This window comes from Furipterus horrens, unplaced genomic scaffold, assembly GCF_987537825.1.
Source record: "Furipterus horrens unplaced genomic scaffold, mFurHor1.1.pri manual_scaffold_6, whole genome shotgun sequence".
NCBI lineage: Eukaryota > Metazoa > Chordata > Mammalia > Chiroptera > Furipteridae > Furipterus > Furipterus horrens.
The window spans coordinates 148,235,142-148,256,173 of NW_028327176.1; the positions used below are offsets into that span (position 1 = coordinate 148,235,142).

At 34.5% G+C, this 21,032-nt stretch overlaps 1 protein-coding gene across 1 annotated transcript in view; it reads right to left on the reverse strand.

Annotated features, from left to right (window-relative positions):
• PDSS2 (decaprenyl diphosphate synthase subunit 2) overlaps positions 1–21,032 on the reverse strand; it is a 236,747-nt gene that overhangs the window by 125,130 nt on the left and 90,585 nt on the right. Inside the window, exon 2 of the mRNA XM_090279725.1 lies at positions 12,688–12,822. Coding sequence (XP_090135851.1) covers positions 12,688–12,822 — 135 coding nt within the window. The remainder of the gene's footprint in view (positions 1–12,687; positions 12,823–21,032) is intronic.

A 21,032-nucleotide genomic window follows, 5' to 3' on the forward strand; every position in this document is an offset into this window, starting at 1 on the left:
CAAAAGTTACCTGAAGAGGACGATGACAATAAAAGTAATAATGCCTTGATACTGAGATACAATCCAATTTTCTCTAATAATCCATTATTTCTTGAAAAACATGAATTGTAAGTATACAATAATTCCCATTTAAGTAAACTCAATAACTGATTGTATGTTTATGAAAAAAAGTATATAATGAATAAGAACTGATTAAGTATTACAAAGCCCCCACCTTCTAAATTAATTCTAAAACAAATAGGTAAATAAGAAAATTAATCATGCTGTTTTAAATGTTTTAAATATTTAAACATAAAATTTTCCTCTTCAGCTTCAGAGAAATACAAAGTCAATAGAAAGCCCCCCATCTTCCCATGTAGAGCTGAAGAATGAGAAGGAAAAAGCCTATAGACTTTTAAATAAAAGTTCCTGTGTTTTTACTGGCCTCTCTTAGGAACTTCCCTTACTGAAGGCCTACATATAAGGTAAAGCACCTACAAATGAGCTTTAGCTAGTCCTTCACAGAGGTACTACTTTCCCACCAAAATAAAGGTCATATTTATTGAGTATACACTTTTAGCAGTGTATCAGGCAGAGAGAATGTAAACCACAAAATAGTATGTGGTACTAACTTTAGGGGCTTTATGAATGTAAGAGGGGAACCAACAAAATTAGAAAAGGCTAAGGAAATACCTAAAATGGGTGGATATATTCAACAGATTACAGAGAGATCCAAATTACCTTGCCTATACCTCTGATTGTTCCTGAGGAAGATTAATTTCCAAAGTGATAAAGCAAAATTTTTATAAGGTAGATTTAAAAATAACGAGTTGCATATTAAGCATTGCAGCTGTGTCAAAAAGAAAAACAGGCTTGCAAAAAGGAAGCCATAAATTGAATTAAACCCTAATAATTTAGTACTATTCCATCTCAATTCCCTGAAAATTCTGATTTTCAGCTTGTTTTGTTAAATTAAAATTGCTTTAGCCTATCAACAAAGAGAGATAAAAAGTAGATTCCTATTTTTTAAAGTTCTACATTGAATGATATAAAATTAAATACAGAAATGCATTTTAAGTACAAGGTATCCTTCCACTGTTGCCAGAAAACAACTAACAAAAGGGATTTAAGTAATTGCACTACTGTATTTTCTCACTCTCCTTTACTGAGAACACAGTCGTTTGCATGGCATAACAAGCTGTAAATCATAAACATTTTTACAAGCCTGCTGCAAAGAAAAGTCTGCCAGCTTTCCATGATATTTGGATAGTGTTCAAGTGATTAACTACAGCTTTGGAAATAAGGGGTGGAAACTTGTTTTGTGTTCTCAGTTTGTTGGTTCTCTTTTGCATAGCCTCTGAAAATCCATTATATCATTGTTTGCAATGAATATTTTAGTAATTATAATAAGAGTAATAGAAGCTTCATATTACTGCAGGATGTAAATTACCTGTGGACAGCAGCAAATCTTGTAGGTGCATAACTATCCAGGTATTTCCTTGAAACAGTGTCTCCAATAAGTATGAATGTAATGGTTTTTAATATCAAAATTTGTAGCACTCATCATTTCAGGACTAATGACAAATTAAATATACATTGTTCTTTGTCTATATAGGAAGCCCATTAGGGAGAACATCTACTGGGGACACACACACACACACACACAAAGGTTGCTTTATCAAAGAAAATATATAGGTATCTATCTCAACAGATAAAGAATAAATCTGTGAAAGGAAATGTATAGTTAAAAAAAAATAGAGCCTAAAGACATAAAAGTTGTTTTTTTTTAAATGGTATAGAGCATGACCATATCCAGAGTCAACCACAAAACAAAAAGAAATTTTGTCTCAATAATTGAATAATGATTAGGGAGCACTAATATGCTCACCATGGTGTTAGGGCTTTGGAGGCCAAAGAAAAATTCTGTAACCTGGTTTCTCTCCACCAAACACAGAGATTTGTGCTCAGTGCTGAGGATATCAAAATGAGTAAGAAAGTATATGAGTATTTAGGGCACCCTAATTCAGAGGCTATCTACAGTAACGGAGACAGCACAGATTCTATGGTCAAATGTGGTTTGAATCCCAACTCTGTCATTTACCTATACTATAAACTTGATCAAGTCATTACATTTCTCTAAGCCTGTTGCCCAAGAAAAGTGATTTTTTGTTAATCAATTGTAAGGATCAAAGGAGTTAATATATATAAAGCACATAGAATAGTGCCAGACATATAGAAAACTTGTTATATATTAGCTATAGTAATAATTATTATTTTTCTATATTTATTAAAGTCAGCTCTGCACATAGCAGGTGCTCAAGCAATGTTTGTTGAATGAGTGAACTGGTCAATGAGTGAATAAACAAATCTAGCAGAGAGTTAGGATAGGTATATGAATTACTACAAGATAAGAAGTGCCCTGAGGTACAAAATATAATAAAAGATTCAGTGGTAGTAGAGGTGTATGGTTGGAAGATGACTGAAAACACAAGCTCTGACCTCTAGAATACACTGCCCACTGGAAAAACATATACACAAATCAGTCTGTATTTTTAAAAATGTATCCTTGTGTTAAATGTCCTAGAAATTGACAAAACATTGCCTCTAGGTTCTGGTTCTAACTGAGCCAAGGCTTTTCCTGGAGTACTCAAATCCCCGTATCTTTGTAAGGGTATATACTTAACCTCCTACAAACCATTAACTCAGCAGCTGAGACGTGGGACCAGTGCTCTCATTGTTTCTTCATCATCTTGAGAAAACCACTGTTCTTTGACTCCAGCTCTACTTTCTGCCGTCATGCCTCTTCTCTGTCACTATGTATTCATTAAAGTCTTTGGCATCTTGCTCAGTTCTGTTGTTCTCCTGGTTGACTTCAATCACACAAACTATCCACCTTGTAGTTTCTCAATCTACTTGATTCAACCTCTACTATATTCTGTCAACTCCACTCTCAGAAACAACTGGACCTTACCATTCAGAACTGTCCTGCCTCTGAAATGTTCAATTCAAATATCCTACTTTAAAAGAAAACCACTTTTTATGTACAATTTCCTAATCTCTGAGTTCTGTCACAGCTTTACTACCTCTAAGCCTGTAATAGGAATCATCATGACCTCCAGTCCTGAATCACTACTTTCTCCACAATTTTGGAGCCCATAGCCCCACTTCCTTCCTGATCGAGCCTATATAATTTTATTAGATCAACCCTTCCTTTGCAAATACTTTTTTTCTTGGTGAGCAAAGAAAAACCATGATCATACTTACTACCCTCTCTACTTCTTACTCTAGCACTGGCTAGGAAGTGCTTGCTGCTGTGTTAAGGAATTTGTATTTAATCCTGTAGGGAATGGAACACCACTGAAGAATTAAAAATATTTTCCTCCACTTAAAAACTTTAAACTTGAACAGAAGAGGAAGGAACAGGGAAAATCTTAGTCACGGAAAATGGTAACTCAAGATGCTGGTAATGACAGAAAGGAAGGATGCCAGGACTAGAGGTAACCAACCTGAGGACCTGCTCTCTTTGCCTCTGTTACCACCACTGCCACCCAGCTACACAGTCCAAGAGTGAGGAAAAAAGCCTAAGGGCATAGTGAGGAAGGAGCTCCTCAGGCACTAAGCCACCTGTAGATGCCAGCTCTCTCCTAGCATCTTATGTGAGCAGTATTAAGGACTATTTGGCTTTAGTTAAACAAAGGGCTGCCAGTGAACATGGATGGATTATTAGCCCAAGAGTGAATATAATTATAGTTCTAGAAGTTAAGTTCTACAAACAGAGTTCTAGAAATGAAACTGCATCAATAGTGTCAGAGGGCTGCTAGATGCATAAATGGTTTCCTTACCTTGTCACTTGAGGTCAAAGACTATTTCTTATTAATTTAGCATTTTCCTCAGTTTTCAGCCCTGTGCCTTGCAGAGAGGAGTTGGTTAGGACGTGCTATACTGGACCACACATTACTCAAACCTAGCTGGATATATGCCCTGTTAGGTTCCCTGATTTGAAGCCCATTATTATCCTCATCTTGTACAAGAGTAACCACACAGGGTGATTAAGCAGCTTGTGTAAGGTCAAATAACTAATCATTACAGATTTGAGACACGAACCCAGATCTCTGGCCTTTAACCCATGTCTCTTTTATACCACACTGTTTAGCACTGGTAGTGCCTTGAGTTTGGGTTAAAAGAATCAGCATTAAGTCATGAAGCTATTAAGGAAACTTCGTCATTAAACACTTTAAGTGACTGCAAGTCTTCCTCATAGAACTAACATTTTACTATGATGAATATCAAGCACAAAACACTGTTTAAAATGCAGAATTAGACATCGGACATTGCCTTTGTGGTTTCTTACCAATCAACATAGAGGCCTTCTTTAAGAAAAAGATTTTTTCATCTATTAACAAAACAATACAGCTTTTTTTCCCCTATGATGTAGTCAGGCAGGCTAATCCATAACAAGATATTTATATACAATAAAATCTCAGTTGAGAAAATTAGTAACTGAGCCATCTACTTTTTGTGATTAATTATACTGGTTTTGAAAGGGGCTGATCTTGTTTTATGTTTCTCCAACAGCTCTGGTGAAGTAATGACTTCTGATGTACAGTATGTTAAACATAAAGAGCCTTCCTCTTTCTTGTTCAACATATAATTGCTGCATTTGTGCATGCTGTGTAAGTTGAAAATAACAATGAAAAGTTAATGAAGAAAATAAGTACTGGTTGTAATGAATTAGTAATGTTGTTAGGTTTGTATCTGGAGTTTATTTTTATTGTTGTAAATGAAATACAATCAATAGGAATATATAATCAAACTGTACCTGCTTTCATCTCTTCAGATCTCTCTCAAAAGAAGTGAAGGTATCTTTATCTACAAAAGCCTACTCTAAATTCAATTATTCAGCATAATCATTTTATTTTATTTTAAATTTTTATTTTTTTTTTTTAGCATAATCGTTTTAAATAAGCACTCTCCATGTCCCAGGTTCTTGTAGTACAAAAGATACATTTCTTAAATAGGCTTTCAATGATTTCTAAGTATGAACTAGAACTTTCTTTTAATTTTGAAGTTAATTTTAATTATACAAAATGGTATGAATAGACCTTTATTTAAAAAACTGAAATATTACAAATAAAGTTCCCTTTGACTATCCCCCTATACCTACTTATTCCCAAATCTCTCTCCTCCCTGTATCCTCCAACCAATGTAATTATCAGCTAGGTGAGATTTCTTCTACTATTTTCTAATGCATTTACAAATGTCATCATCAAAAAATAATAATAATAACAGTTTCTTTTAACGCTATATATGTAAATTATTTCACATTAATATAACTGAGCCCTAAATAAATAATAAGATCAACATGTTCCTATTTAAGCCTCATTTTTTAAGGTGTTTTTTGATTTAGTCAATCACCAAAGGAAATGTAGTTTGTTAATTGTTTGACACCTTTAAGTGCCAAATTCTAACATGTGAAGGTGAGAGCTGATAGTTGTAGCCTATTTTTACTATAATTAGAAGTCATCAGAAGCTAATTAGTAGCACATTAAAATGATAAATTATGAACTACAATATTTGCAACTGAGACCAATTCCCTAAATTTAAAGATATATTTTTTAAAACCCCAAAATACTTCTTTCATAGCTTTTTATATTCTCCACTTCTCTTCTTAAGATTTCACATAGGCCTCCAAGTATTATACCACTTTTCTATAACAACACACCAAGCCATACCAATTTTCCCTTCAAGGAGAAAGTAATGTTAAAATGAATAAATTTAAGATGTTTTGAAATTTAATTTACAGTTATGTTTATAATGCTTTATTGTGATTAGTTCTTGAAGTCCAACAATTACCTTAGCATATATATCATTAATCTAATCTTAACCAATTGAATAATAGAGTTGAAAGAGAATTAGCACAAGAAATTGATGGTAAACCTAAGAAAGTTAATCTAAAGACCTAAAGACATCATTTTGCTTCTCACCTGCTTTTTTTATGAAAAAGGAAATCTATAGTTTACCCATGTTCACAGGATATTTGATCTTGTCAAAGAGGGCAAAAAATAAAAAGTTCAGATCAGCTCAGGGACTGTAAGACCCTCATTTTAATAACAGGATTAGATCAACTACCTTCATTCAGCAAGTTTTTTTCTTTTCTTTTTTTACCAGTTTTTAAAAAGTGTAAATTAGTAAAACACGTATACAGTTAAAAATAATTCAGACCACTAAAGAGGACATATAATAAATAGTTTCCCCCCACTATCTGCCTCTCCCCAGAGGTGACACTATAAACAGCTCTTTGTGACTCCTTTAAAACCTCTTCCATGCATAAAAAATCCAATGCCCACCCATTCAAGCCCCAATGGGATCAAACCATAATATGTTTCTGTATCTTGCTTTTTTCATATGATTCTTTGAGATCTTTCCAGATCAGCACATACAGATCTCCAGTTGTTTTAGACAAACACTTGATACTGCCTTGCATCAACAGCAATACGTGCCCTACTGGTGGACAGACATTTGGTTATTTCTTTTTTGGGGGGGGGGGCAGGGGGGTTGTTGTTCTTGCTATAAGAGCATTCTTATACATACATATATCAGCATGTACTTTTGTTAAATCAGAGGGTAGCTGGATTAAAATAAAATTGATAGCTATCACCAAATTATTCTCAAAGTAACTATACCAATTAATGTTTCTGCTAACAAAGCTTTCAAATACCTACTTCCTCACAAACGCAAATACTGGGTATCAAACTTTTTAATCTTTGCCAATGACGGGAGAAAACTATAATTTTATTTTAATTTGACCCTTATGATGAGATCCAGCCTTTTTCTACCTTTTGTTTTACTAATCATCTATGATACTTCTTCACACAGCCTATTCCTATTTTTTGTCCATGTTTGTGTTGTATTATCTTTTTTCTTCTTGATTTATAAGAACCTCAACTGGTTTGTTTGTTAAAACATGGCCCTTTGTTATATATGCTGCAAATATTTCTGTAATTTTGGCAATTACCTTTTGACTTTGTAGGAATTTTATTCCATTGAAGAATTATCTTTTATGTAGTCAAATGTATTAATCTTTTTCTTTATAGGTTCAGCATTTTGGAACCTTTTAGCAAGGTCTTCCTTGTTTCAAGATTTAATAGTAATAAAAAATATGTTATTATTTATTATTATTATTATTATTATTAAGTCACGATCAAGTAGTCATTGGCTGCCATCTGTGTGCTGGGAACATGCTGAATGGTGGGAAAATATGGGGAAAATAGATAATTTGAAATACAGTATACAGTCTTCTCATACCAGCATTATCAATAAATACGCAAAACGATCAGTCCATAATTTTATTCTTATTCATCAACTGACCTGACACCTAGAAGGAGCAATGTCATAGCACTGGTCTCCCAGCAGCAGCTCATTCTCCTTCTTCCAGAAATGGTGTAGAGGGCAACACAAACTCAGGAAAACCTAAAACTGATCAGTAAAACTTCAAGCCACAGAGATACCAGAATGGAAGATGCAGATAATAGAGATGCATAAATAAAATGTACTGAAAGAGGAGATAGGTCAAAGTAGGAGGAAAAAAAACTTGGGATTAAAAAAAATTTACTAGATATTCTGCAATGTTTTTTGTTATGTTGTTATTTTTTTTGTGTGTGTGTAGTCCACTAATACTTTTCTTTTCCTTCTTTAACTGTCACATTGTATAATGCTTTACCTTTGCATAATAACTAAGTTAAAAAATTAAGACTGTTCCATGAAGAGTGCTTTAGATTCTTACAGCTCACATCCTGAACTGAGGTTGCAAAGGACATAATAAGGTACAGTCACTGTAAGACATGGTCCATGTTAACTACTCTAAAATGCATCTACTGCAAATGTGTGTTCAAATGTTTATTTTGGTCTAGAATACTTATGCTAACAGAAGGTTCAGTCATCTAAATATTTAAATGAATAGTATGTCTAAGACGCTGGTGAGATACAGAGATGTATAAAACTCGCAAATATAGTCTAGCTGGATACTGAGAAAGAAAAGAAAATGTGTTTGGCAAACTTATTTCAATTTTTTCCACCAAAGTTAACAAGAGGTTTTGGGACATTTCAGGCAATGAAGGTAGGTTGAAAATATATGGTCTCTTTATAACTGCTAGTTAGATAAGAAATAACTGAGCCAAGTATTGCTAAAACAACTACTAGTAAAAATAAAAATTCACCTAAATTTTTAAAAATTTAATCATGTTATATTAAAGAAGTCTATACTTTGAAATGTTACATTTTGTATACTGTAATGATCTATTCATTGCTCAGAAATATCCTATTATTAACAGAACAAGAAGTTATAAACTTATTTTCTCAGAAGTGGTTAGGGATATTTTTACATAAAATTTAGTAATTTTTTGACTGATGACCTTTCTAACCAAATTTTAAACTCAGAATTGGTAAAATAAATGTAAAGCTCATAGTTTTCTTCATAAAAGACTATGGTAGATGTATATAGTGCATTTTTATCAATGTAGTTCTCCTACCTGTTTTTCAAAATGTATAATAGTTATTACATTTTAACCTAAATTCTGCCTCTCTTGGCCATATGATCAGTTCACTAGACACATCTACAAGTTATACCCATCAGTTATATCCTTAGGCCAAACAAAAGAGGTCACCTAACTCACTTTGGTCCCTAAGGTAATATACTCAGGTCCCATTATCTGACATCAAAGTCAAGTTTATGAGAGAAAAATACCAACAATGTAAATCCCAGTAGTTTGGAAGTGAATTTAAAAAGCTCCCAAGTCAGTGCTTTCCTCAAATGTTAAATAATTCATTGTGGCATTATAGATACAAACCTCCAGTAAAAGTTACACTTGAACAATTAAGAAAGCAGAAGCCAAACAAATGACTTCAGGGATAGAGAAATTAATGGTTTGTCATAGTACTATGCCAAATTATGTTTTCACATTAACAAGTCTACAAAACATCCAAACATCACCAATGACATACTGGATAAAGTTTGATTACAGAAAATAGCCTGAATCCAGGATTATTCCTTGGATTCTATACACTTGGGTACAAAACCCATTTATATTATTTGGAAAATTTTTATATTCATAAGACAACACTTACTCCTTTGCAAAGTTCTTTATAATTACTCATATTACAATGACTGTCAGTCAAATGTATACATTCCTGTGAAGGCTCAGAAGGTGATGCAGCTATTTCTTAGAGGCTAGATAAGGTCACATCACAGCACACTATATGCATACAAGGTCTGTCTGGAAAAAGTCCAGCCATCGTTAATATAGAGAACAGTTTCTGTGACATCAGTGTAACCTGGCAGTTGAGGAGAGTGGACTGGAATGTGCTTGTGTGAACAATGATGACATCACTGTACTAGTTAGTGGGGGCGGTAGAGGCCATTGAAAAGAGCATGTGTACTGTGTGTCCATCACATTCAAAATGACTGAATGAGTAGAGCAATGAATCTGCATCAAATTTTGCATTAAGCTTGAACATTCCTCTGTGGAAACTATTTGGATGATTCAGAAAGCTGTAGCTCTGGACAGCTGGTGATTAGTAGCATCATCAAGACAACGCACCCACTCATGCATCACATCTTATGCAAAGTTTTTCGGTGAAACATCAAATCACCCAGGTGACTCAGTCTCCCTTATAGCCCAAATTTGGCGCTCTGTGACTTCTGGCTTTTCCCAAAACTAAAATCACCTTTGAAAGGGAAGAGATTTCAGAACTTTGATAAGATTCAGGAAAATATAATGGGGTAGCTGATGGAGATTGGGAGAACTGTGTGAGGCCCCAAAGTGCTGCTTTGACGGGGACTGAGGCATCATTGTTCTATGTAGAATGTTTCTTGTATCTTCTTTGGTGAATGTCTATTTTTCATATTACATGGCTGGATACTTTCTGGACAGACCTTGTACAGGCAAGAGCACCTACACAGTAGAAAGGGTATATACTTCCGAGAAAAACTAGGATTTAATTCCCAACACTATTAGCCAAGTCTTAATCTCAGTATTAGCTTCTTTTTCTAGAAAACGGGGATGATTCAGTAATGCAACAAATATTTATTAAACACCTATTATGTGTCAAATAGTACTTTACATGGGTTATTTTAGAGTTAGAGATAACAAAACTTGGCTGGTGTGCATTAGAAGTACGTATGGTTACCCAATTGCAAGAATAGATAACTGCCCAATAAAACAAAGACAAAATCAGAACACTGAAATCAAAGGAAAAAGAGATACAGTTACATGGGATTCAAAATGATGTGAAGTCTGTTTACTTTCCAGGGATTAACAGGTTATTGGTATTCATTATGGATCTTTATGTGTTTTCTCCAGTTATTTCAACTAAACTCAGTCAAGAGCTTTCTACAGAATTTATAAGGTAAAGTTTTGACCTCTAATTCAAACAGTTTGGAGGAAGGATGTAAATGTATTAAAGATTTACCAATTTGCTTTTAATTCAGTTTTCCAAAGTAATACATACAAAAAGAAGACCCTTTTTGGTATATTAATTTAATGATTACTCTAATCTACAAATGAAATAAATTATTTAAACCTGACTAGAAAAGCAGAATGGAATCAAGAAAATAAACACATGAGATTTGGAAAAAAACTAGAGTCTCAACTTACCTCAATTGCCAGTTGTGCTACCTTGAAAATGTCTCATGATTTTTTAATCTGTTTTCTCAGTAGTAGAATAAGTATCCTAACAACTCTTACCTACAGAATTATTGCAAGGATCAAATGGAATAACTGTAATAAAAATGATCAGTAACCTACAAAACACTAAAAAATAGAAATTATTCCAGAATGAGTAGGAACTAAAAATGATCCTAAGATACCTCTTTCAGTGAAGATACTTATATGGATAAGTAGTAAAAATTAAGGAGAGATCATTTGTAGCTACAACAATAATAATTTTGTTTGCTTGTTAATGAGGAAGGATCACTGGATTTCATGGCTAACAAACAACAGTAATTTCTAAATATTATAGAAGAAAAAACATGCATCGATAATACAACTAGCAATTTAAAAAATCTAAGATGTGGATTGAGTTTTTTTTTTTTTTTTTTTTTTTTTAGATGTGGATTGAGTTTTAAGTTAAATCAATAAGATATAAGGGGGGACCCTCCAAAAATGGAATTTATTTATAAAAAATTATTTATTCTTACATGTTTTAACTTCAGTCACCTTCAAAGTACTCTATTTGATGCAATACACCTATTGAAACATTTTTTCCTCTGCTCAAAACAGTTTTTGAACTTATCCATTTTGATGTCTTTTAGTGCTTCTGCCATTTTTTGTTTCACCTCTTCCACAATGGCAAAACATTTCCCTTTGAGGACTTTTTTTCACCTGGGGAAACAAAAAAATGTCTCTGGGGGCCAGATTGAGTGAATAGGGAGAATAGGGCATGGGACGAGGTCATGCCGTGAGCAGGTATGCTCATAAATCAGCCATCATGAAATGGGTAAACGTGTTGAAAGTCTTCAAAAAAAAAAAAAAATTCACTGAAGCCTAACATAGCCTCTCAACAATGCCAGCTAGTACACTGGTACAGATAGGTTCCGAGAACACTCATCTAGCAGGGAAAGCCTGTACTACAAGGGACCAACCCAGTAGAAGATAATTCCAGTTTTTGGTTTTTCTTGGGGGTTTGGGGGCGGTTCCCTTCTTATATATCAGCCATAAGTCAAAGTTTCTAGAAATGCTTGTTTTCATGAGAAAAATGTCCTTGTCACCCATATTTTTAGGGTAGTTTTAATTTCATGTGCTAAAGTTCACCTGTAGTTTGTTACTTCCTTTTTAAAAAAAGATTTTATTTATTTATTTTTAGAGAGAGGGGAAGGGTGGGAGAAAGAGAGGGAGAGACACATCAATGTGTGGCTGCCTCTCACATAACCCAACTGGGGACCTGGCCCGCAACCCAGGCATGTGCCCTGACTGGGAATCGAACCTACGACTCTTTGGTTCACAGGCTGGCCCTCATTCCATTGAGCCACACCAGCCAGGGAAGATTGTTAAGTCTATAGAGGCTCTTAACATGGTGCCAAGTACTCTATGAAGATTAAATAAAGTTATTGATGATATACTATTACTAAAAAATATGCAGTAATTTTTTAAAAAACAAAATGAAAACGAAGTTTTAGATGCAACAAATGTGACTCATACTCATAAGTTTATTTATAATTTAAATGTGAAATGTAAAAATTTCTGATTCAGTAACTTCAGTAAAAACCTCTTCACCATAAAAATAAGCAAAATTAAAAAATTATATAGCACTGAAGTAGACTACATCTGCTAAAATGGTAGATGCATCATTATTTTACAACTACGTATCAGTTTGAGTAGGTTTAAAAATAAAAAATCCTGGACTAAGTGACAAAGAGGTCTCTAGAGAGATATAATGATAGCCTGATGGGGGAGGAGGGGCAGTAATGAACAGAAAATTTTAAATGCAAGTATTCGGCACATATATGCGAGTAAATTTACCAGAGTTATGCATAGAGCAGCCCAGACAACCAGATTTGTTAACAATAAAAATTCATATTTTAAAACCTTACAAAATATTTTAATCTATTTTTCAATTAGGGAATAACAAAGATCTAAACAGTGATTTCTACTACTACTGTTCAGTAAAAGAAAATACAATTTAGGAAGCAATGTCAAAAGACTAATTTCTTACCATGAATAGATCCCACTGACCATGTCATAGTTCTGACATGAAGCATTCATGCTGCTGGGCCCAGCTGCTTTAGAAATAAGTAGTACCACCAAGCCCCTCAACTGGAGGTTATTCCTGCTGTCTTGTACAAGCCCTCTGCCAAAAAAAAAAAAAAAAAGATTAATATACTTTCATAAGATCAGTCAGGTCATGTTAGCAAATTGCTACAAATATGCCCATACTTCCAAAATCAGACAATGGATCTTGTTGAAAAGGAAAAGGATTGGGGGAAGAAAGAGTTAAGAAGAAGAAACAATGAGTTTAGCAAACAAGTGGAGCAACCCATGTCTGGCTTTAAAAGTAAACCCAAGGCTGGCTTTACTGTGAGCTTGATGATCTGGCTTCCTGCGTTTTTCTCACCATCTATACCCTACATCACAATATTAACCATTTGCTCTGATAACAAGAAGAACCCATAGTTTTAAATTGCTTGTGGTAGTTGACAGCAACTGAAATAAATATAGACTGTATGGTTAGATGAAGAGAGATTATTTGATGATGGTGGTAAAGGGGAGTGATAAAAAATGATTTTAGTTCTCACAGCTAGAGAAGATGCTCAGAGAATGAAAGGATTAAACCTAATCCAAATGACTCAAAATGTATCTGAGAAGTAAAACGAAAATGAATGCCATGAGGAAATATCTTGCCATTTCCTATTATTTATGCAAAGTATTATCATTCTAGGCAACAATGAAGCTTTGACTTAGAATGTTGTTTTTTTGTTTTTTGTTTTTTTTGTTTTTTGCTATGAGGATTGAACTTTTGTAATTTCTACTATAACTAAGGCCAGGAATACTTTCCTGGAATTCACTATATTTTTCTCATTGCTCTTGTTTCGTTTTTAAGTATTGTAAATGGCTGTCATACAAGAACTAAATGGCATCATTAAAAAAAGAAAGAAAACTGTAATATACTAAAATAATATTTAGAAAAATGTTCATGAGCAATAATCAGACTATATTATAGTATACATAAATAATATACAAATAATTCTTTTTAAAACATTTAATCTTTATTGTATATTTTTTACATTACCTTCAGTACCCTCATACACCCCTCACCCCAGCAATCACCACACTATTGTCCATGTCCATCAGTGCTTCTTCCTTCTCACTCAATCCCTCCACCCCAAAACTCCCCCTATTAGCTGTCATCCTGCTCTCCATCTATGAGTCTGTCCCCATTTTCCTTGTTAACTCAGTTTGTTCATTAGATTCCACATATGAGTGAAATCATATGGTATTTGTCTTTCTCTGACTGGCTTATTTCACTTAGCATAATGTTCTCCAGGTCCATCCATACTGTCACAAAGGGTAAAATTTTCTTTCTTTTTTTTTCTTTCTTTCTTTTTTTTTTTTTTTTTACAGCTGAGTAGTATTCCATTGTGTAAATGTCCCATAGTTGTTTTATCCACTCATCTACTGATGGACGCCTGGGCTGCTTCTGTATCATGGCAATTGTAAATAATGCTGCAATAAACATAGGGGTGTGATGTTCTTTCAAATTAGTGTTTTGGGTTCCTTTGGATATATTTCCAGAAGTGGGATCACTGGGTCAAACGGTAGATGCATTTTTAATTTTTTGAGGTATCTCCATACTGCTTTCCACAGTGGCTGCACTAGTCTGCATTCCCACCAACAGTGCAAAAGAGTTCCCCTTTCTTCACATCCTCACCAGCAATTGTTTGCTAATTGATTGATGGTAGCCATTCTGACAGGTGTAAGATGGCATTTCATTATGGTTTTAATTTGCATTTCTCTGATGATTAATGACATTGAGCATCTTTCATATGTCTATTGGCTATCTGTATGTCCTCTTTGGAGAAGTGTCCATTCAGGTCCTTCACCCATTTTTTCAATTGGGTTGTTTTTTTGGTGTTGAGTTTTGTAAGTTCTTTATAAATTTAGGATATTAACCCCTTATCAGATATATCAGCAAATACGTTCTCCCATTCTGTGGGTTGTCTTTTTATTTTGTTGATGATTTCCTTTGCTGTACAGAAAGTTTTTAGTTTGCTGGAGTCCCATTTGTTTATTTTTTCTTTTCTTTCCCTTGCCTGGGGAGATATATCAGACAAAAAATCACTACAAGCAATATCCAACATTTTGTTGCCTATGTTTTCTTCTAGGATTTGTATGGTTTTGAGTCTAACATTTAAGTTTTTAATTCATTTTGAATTTCTTATTGTGTGCGGTGTAAGAAGGTGGTCTAGTTTCATTTTTCTGCACGTATTTGTCCAATTCTCTCGACACCATTTATTGAATAAACTATCTTTAGCCCATTGTATGTGCTTGCTTCCTCTATTGAATATCAATTGACTATAAAGGTTTATAGTTTGGGTTTATTTCTGGACTCTTTATTCTGTTTCATGCATCTATGTATTTGTTTTCTTGTCAGTACCATGCTGTTTTGATTACTATGGCCTTCTAGTACAGTTTGATATTAGGTGGTGTGATTCCTCTAACTTTGTTCTTCTTTCTCAGGATCGCTGTTGCTATGTGGGGCATTTTGTGGTTCCATATCAAATTTTGAATATTTGTTCTAGTTCTGTTAAATATGTCATTGGAGTCTTGACAGAAATTGCATTAAAACTATAGATTTCCTTGGGCAGTACAGACATTTTAATGATGTTCATTCTTCCTAACCATGAACATAGTGTATGCTTCCACTTATTTGTATCTTGTTTAATTTCTTTCTTCAGTCTCTCATAATTCTCTGAGTACAAGTCTTTTATATCGTTGGTTAGATTTATTCCTAGGTATTTTCTTCTTTTTGAAGCTATTGTGATTGAGATTGTTTTCTTGATTTCCCTTTCTATTAGTTTATTATCGGCATGTAAAAATGCAATGATTACTGGATATTAATTTTGTATCCTGCTACTTTACTAAATTCATTTATCATTTCTAGTAGTTCCTTGGTAGAATCTTTGCGGTTCTCTACATACAGGATCATGTGATCTGCAAATAAAGACAGTTTTACTACTTCTTTTTCAATTCAGATGCCTTTTATTTCTTCTTCCTGTACTGTGTTGAATAAGAGTGGTGAAAGCAGACATCCCTGTCTTGTTCCCAATCTTGAGGGGAACACTTGTAGTTTTTTCCCTTTGAGTTCACACTGGCAGTGGGTTTGACATATGTGACCTTTATTATTTTAGGTATGTACCCTTAATCCCACTTTGCTGAAAGTTTTTACCATAAATGGGTGCTGGATCTTATCAAATGTTTCTTTTGCATTTATTGATATGATTATGTGGTTTTTAACCTTCATTTTGTTTATGTGATGAATTACATTTATTGATTTTAGAATGTTGTACCACCTTTTATTCCTGGAATAAATCCAATTTGATCATTGCATATGATCTTTTTGTTGCATTGTTATATTTGGTTTCCTAAGAATTTGTTAAGGATTTTAGCATCTATGTTCATCAGAGATATTGCCTATAATTTTCCTTCTTTGTAGTGTTTTATCTGGTTTTGGAATTAGGATAATGCTGGCCTCATAAAATGAGTTTGGGAGCTTTCCCTCCTCTTGAATTTTATGAAATAGTTTGAGAAGCAGAGATGTTAATTGTTCTTGGAATGTTGGTAAAACTCCCCTGTGAAGCTCCAGGGCTTTTGTTTGTTGGTAGTTTTTTTTTATTAGTGCTTCAGTTTCACTAGGTGTAATCCGTTTTTTCAGATTCTCGAATTCTTCCTGATTTAGTTTTGGAAGATTGTATGTTTCTAGAAATTTATCCATTTTGTCCAGGCTGTCAGTTTGTTGGCATAGAGTTATTCATAATATTTTCTTACAATCTTTGTATTTCTTTGGTGTGAGTTATTATATCTCTTTTCACTTCTCATTTTACTTATTTGGGTCCCCTCTTTTTTTTTTGTTCCCTGAGGAGTCTGGTTAAAGTTTGTCAGTCTTGTTTATCTTTTCAAAGAACCAGCTCTTGGATTCATTGATCTTTTGTATCGTTTTTTTAGACTCCATTACATTTATTGCTGCTCTGATATTTATTATTTCCTTCCTTCTACTCACTTTGGGCTTTGTAGTTCTTTTTCAACTTCCTTTAAGTGTAAAGTTAGATTGTTTATTTGAGCTTTTTCTTGTTTTTTGAGATAGGCCTGTAATGCTATGAATTTCCCTCTTAAAATTACTTTCCCAGTGTCCCACACATTTTGGATTGTTGTGTGTTCATTTTCACTTGTTTCTAGGTATCTTTCGATGTTTTCTTTGATCTCGTTGTTGACCCATTCATTGTTTAATAACATGTTATTTAGCTTCCATGTCTTTGTATGTTTTTCAGTGTTCTTCTTGTGATTGATTCTTAGTTTCATAGCATTGTGGTGAGAGAAGATGTTTAATATGATTTCAATCTTAAATTTACTAAGACTTGTTTTGTGTCCTAACATGTGTTCTATCCTAGAAAACCTTCCATGTGCACTTGAAAAGTACGTACATTCTGCTGCTTTGGGGTGAAATGCTCTGAAGATATCAATTAAATCCATTTGATCTAGTGTGTCATTTAAGGCCACTGTCTACTTGTTGATTTTCTGCCTGAAAGATCTATCCATTGAAGTTAATGGGGTGTTAAAATTCCCAACTATGACTATATTTCTGTCATCTTTCCTTTTATGTCCATCAAGATTTGCTTCACATATTTAGGTGCTCCTATGTTGGGTGCATAAATGTTTACTAGGGTTATATCCTCTTGTTGGATTGTTCCCTTTATCATTATGTAGTGTCCTCCTGTGTCTCTTACCATAGCCTTGGTTTTAAAGTCTATTTTGTCTGATATAAGTACTGCTACCCCAGCTTTTTTTTCTTTTCCATTGGCATGAAATATCTTTTTCGATCCCTTTATTTTTAGTCTGTATGTATCTTTCAATCTGAGATGGGTCTCTTGGAGGCAGCATATATATGGATCTTGTTTTCTTATCTGTTCAGCAATCTGTCTTTTGGTTGGAGCACTTAAGCCATTTACATTTAAGGTGATTATTGATATATCTGTATTTAATGCCATTTTATTGTTAGACTATTTTCCTGTTTGTTTTTCTTCCTCTTTTTCTTCCTTTTCTTCTTAAAGCAAGCCCTTTAACATTTGTTGCTGTACTAGTTTGGTGTTAAACTCCTTCAGCTTTTGCTTGTCTGGGAAGCTCCTTATTCCTCCATCAATTTTAAATGATAGCCTTGCTGGGAAAAGTTGCCTCGGTTGTAGGTCCTTGCTTTTCATCACCTTGAAGTTTTCATACCACTCCTGTCTGGCTTGAAATGTTTCTGGTGAGTAATCAGATGAAAGTCTAATTGGTGCTCCCCTGTAGGTAACTATCTGCTTTTCTCCTTTGGGTTTTAGGATTCTCTTTTTGTCTTTGGGCCTCATCATTTTAATTATAATGTATCTCGGTGTAGGCCTCTTTGGGTGCAACTTGTTTGGGACTCTCGGAGCTTCCTGGATGTGTACGTCTTTTTCCTTCACCAGAGTAGGAAAGCTTTCAGTCATTATTTATTCAGATAGGTTCTCTATCCTTTGCTTGCTCTTTTCCTTCTGTTATTCCAATGATGTAGTTTGTCATTCCACTCATGTTGTCCAACATGTTTCTTTCTCCTCATTTAAAAAAAGTATTTTTCTTTTTGCTGCTCTACATGGGTGTTTTTTTCTACCTTGTCTTCCAATTCACTGATTTTTATCCTCTGCTTCATCTAACCTACTGTTTTTTCCTTCCACTGGCTCATTTATTTCAGATATTGCATGCTTTATTTCTGACTGGTTCTTTTTTATGGTCTCTATGTTTTATTTCATGCTTTTGCATATCCTTATAATCATTACTCTAAACTCTCTATCTGATAAATTGATTGCTTCCATTTCATCTAGTTCTTCACCTGGAGAATTTTCTTGTTCTTTCATTTGGGGTCTGTTTCTTTTTCCTCCCATTTTGGCTGCTTTTTGTATTTTCCGCCTTGATTGTTAAACTAACCAGTCATTAAACTGATCAGTTGTTGAATTAATCAAGCTGTAATAAGCAGCCTGGCTTAAGCTCCACAGGGTAGGGCAGAGTAATTCCTGTGGGTGGGGCTCTTGCTTCCCCTGAGGCTGATGTCACTTGCAGAGGGGTGCTCTGCCTGAGCAAGATAGCTTCTGTAATATGGGGGATGACTCAGCACAGAGATTCTGGCAGTTGTTTCTTCAGTTGTCCCCCAGAGCCAAAAATCCCAGACTTTCCTCAAGTGTCTCTAGTCCACTCTACCTTCCCTCTGCCAGAGTCCAGAGTAAGTGGCTGCAAATGAAATTTTGTATGTTGGTCCTTTAAGAGGCTCTCTGTGTCTCCAGCCATCTCTCCCTGGCAGACAGAAACCCTGATGCTTATCACAGTTGGATGTTACCTGCGTTCCTTTCCAGCTCTGGTGTTGTAGGTTAGGGAGCCCAGCTTGCGGTTTAGACCCCACACTTCTCAGGGGAACCCCCAGCTGCTGAAATATCCCTCTGGATCTTCAGCTGCTGCCTGTGGGAGTCAAGCCCTCTCACATCTCTGCATACCCTGCCAGTCACATTGTGGTGAAGTGGTTTCTTCTGTCTCTCCATGTTTATAAGGCTTCTCTCCAACTAGTGTTCTGTGTATTTATTCAGGATGATTTCTCTACAATTTAGTTGTAATTTCAGATTGTTCCTAGGGGCAGGTTAGTGTATCTTACACTTACTCCTCTGCTATCTTGAATCTCCATAATTCTTGATTGTTGTTAAAAAAAACCACTAACATTTTGTATTGTAATACTTCACTGAATTAAGACTTCCATGATGAATTTAGAACAAAGATCAACTGAAATTATGTTAACTAAGCCAAAAATAATGAGGTAGTCTATTACTTAAGAAAAACCTTTGTTACTCATGCTTCCAAACAGGAATTTCAAAAAGTTACCCTTCTTGCCCTTTCATTAGTTTCAAAATAAGAGAGTGTCAGTCTCTCTGCAAACTATATATTTCAGATGTTTCTTGACTTATATTTTCTCCCCAATCTAGTAGTGATCTTCTGCAAGTTAGAAGGGCTAATGATTTTTAAAAATAAGTTCTAATTTCCTAGGAAAGGAAGTTAAATTAAGGTAATTAAGCTATATAACAGTAGAAACAATCATCAGAGATGTCCAAAGCTCTTTATTATCATGTAAGAATCTGCTTAAATCTTATAGACCTTAACCGCAGGGAGGCTAGGAAGAATCTTATTTTAGAAAAAGAAAATGTAAAATGGGAGCTCTTTCTAAATTTTTTGCTTTAAACTACAAATTTTAACTTATGCTATTTATCCTTATTTATGTGTCACGTAGGGTGACTATTCTTCCATTTCTGTGTAATAATATTAAAGAGAAGGTCTAAATAGGCTCCTAATTCTAGAAAGGGGAAAGAGGACAGCAAGGCTGTGCATGTGAGTGTGTGCGTGTGCGCATGCTTGTGTGTGTGTGTATTTTGGGGGTTAAGACTGATTAAGGATAAAGGATATAATGACACAGTAAGAGCTCTAAGAAGCTAACCCTTGAAATAAATCTGACCAAGTCAGGCTGATGAATAAGTCCTGGCAACAGTACTGACAACACCTTCTTCAAACTTCTCATAGATGAGACCTTTCACAGAGAACACACAAAAACTAACAACAAGAGCAGCAGCAACACACACACGTAGTACTTTATACATGCCAGGAACTGTTCTAAGCATTTATTATATATCAACTAAAATTAATTCACAACAACTCTAAAAGGAAGGTACCACAGTTATCCCAATTTTATAGAGAAGAAGAATGAGGGAGACAGAGATCAAGCAACTTGCCTAGGTACCAGAGCTAGTAGATGTCAGAGCCAGGATTTGAACCCAGGCCAACTGGCTCTCAAGTCTATAGTGATTCTCCATCTGCTTCATCTCACGAACAAAACTATCTGCTAAGCCAAATTAGAACAGTGTTCTTTTAGGACCAAGTTTGAAAAATCCTTCCCTTCAGTAGGTGCAACTCAGATAGTCACCTTCTCTATAAAATGAGGTTAATAATGTCTACTTTCCATAGTCATTGTATGGAAGAGACAATATGAGTAAAGTATATAACACTGTGGAAGCACATGGGGTAATCAAGTGATCAGAAAATTATATTCCCTTTCTTATTACTTTTTTGTCATCTATTTTTGTGCAACTCCTATTTCTCTTTCTTCTACTATTTCTCCTTCTATCTCTCAAAGTCCTCTGCACTTTACTAGCACATATAATCACCTATAAATATTATTTCCTTTTCTACCTCCCAACATAACAAAAGTTAAGAAATTCTTCTGAGCTCCCATCCCAAACA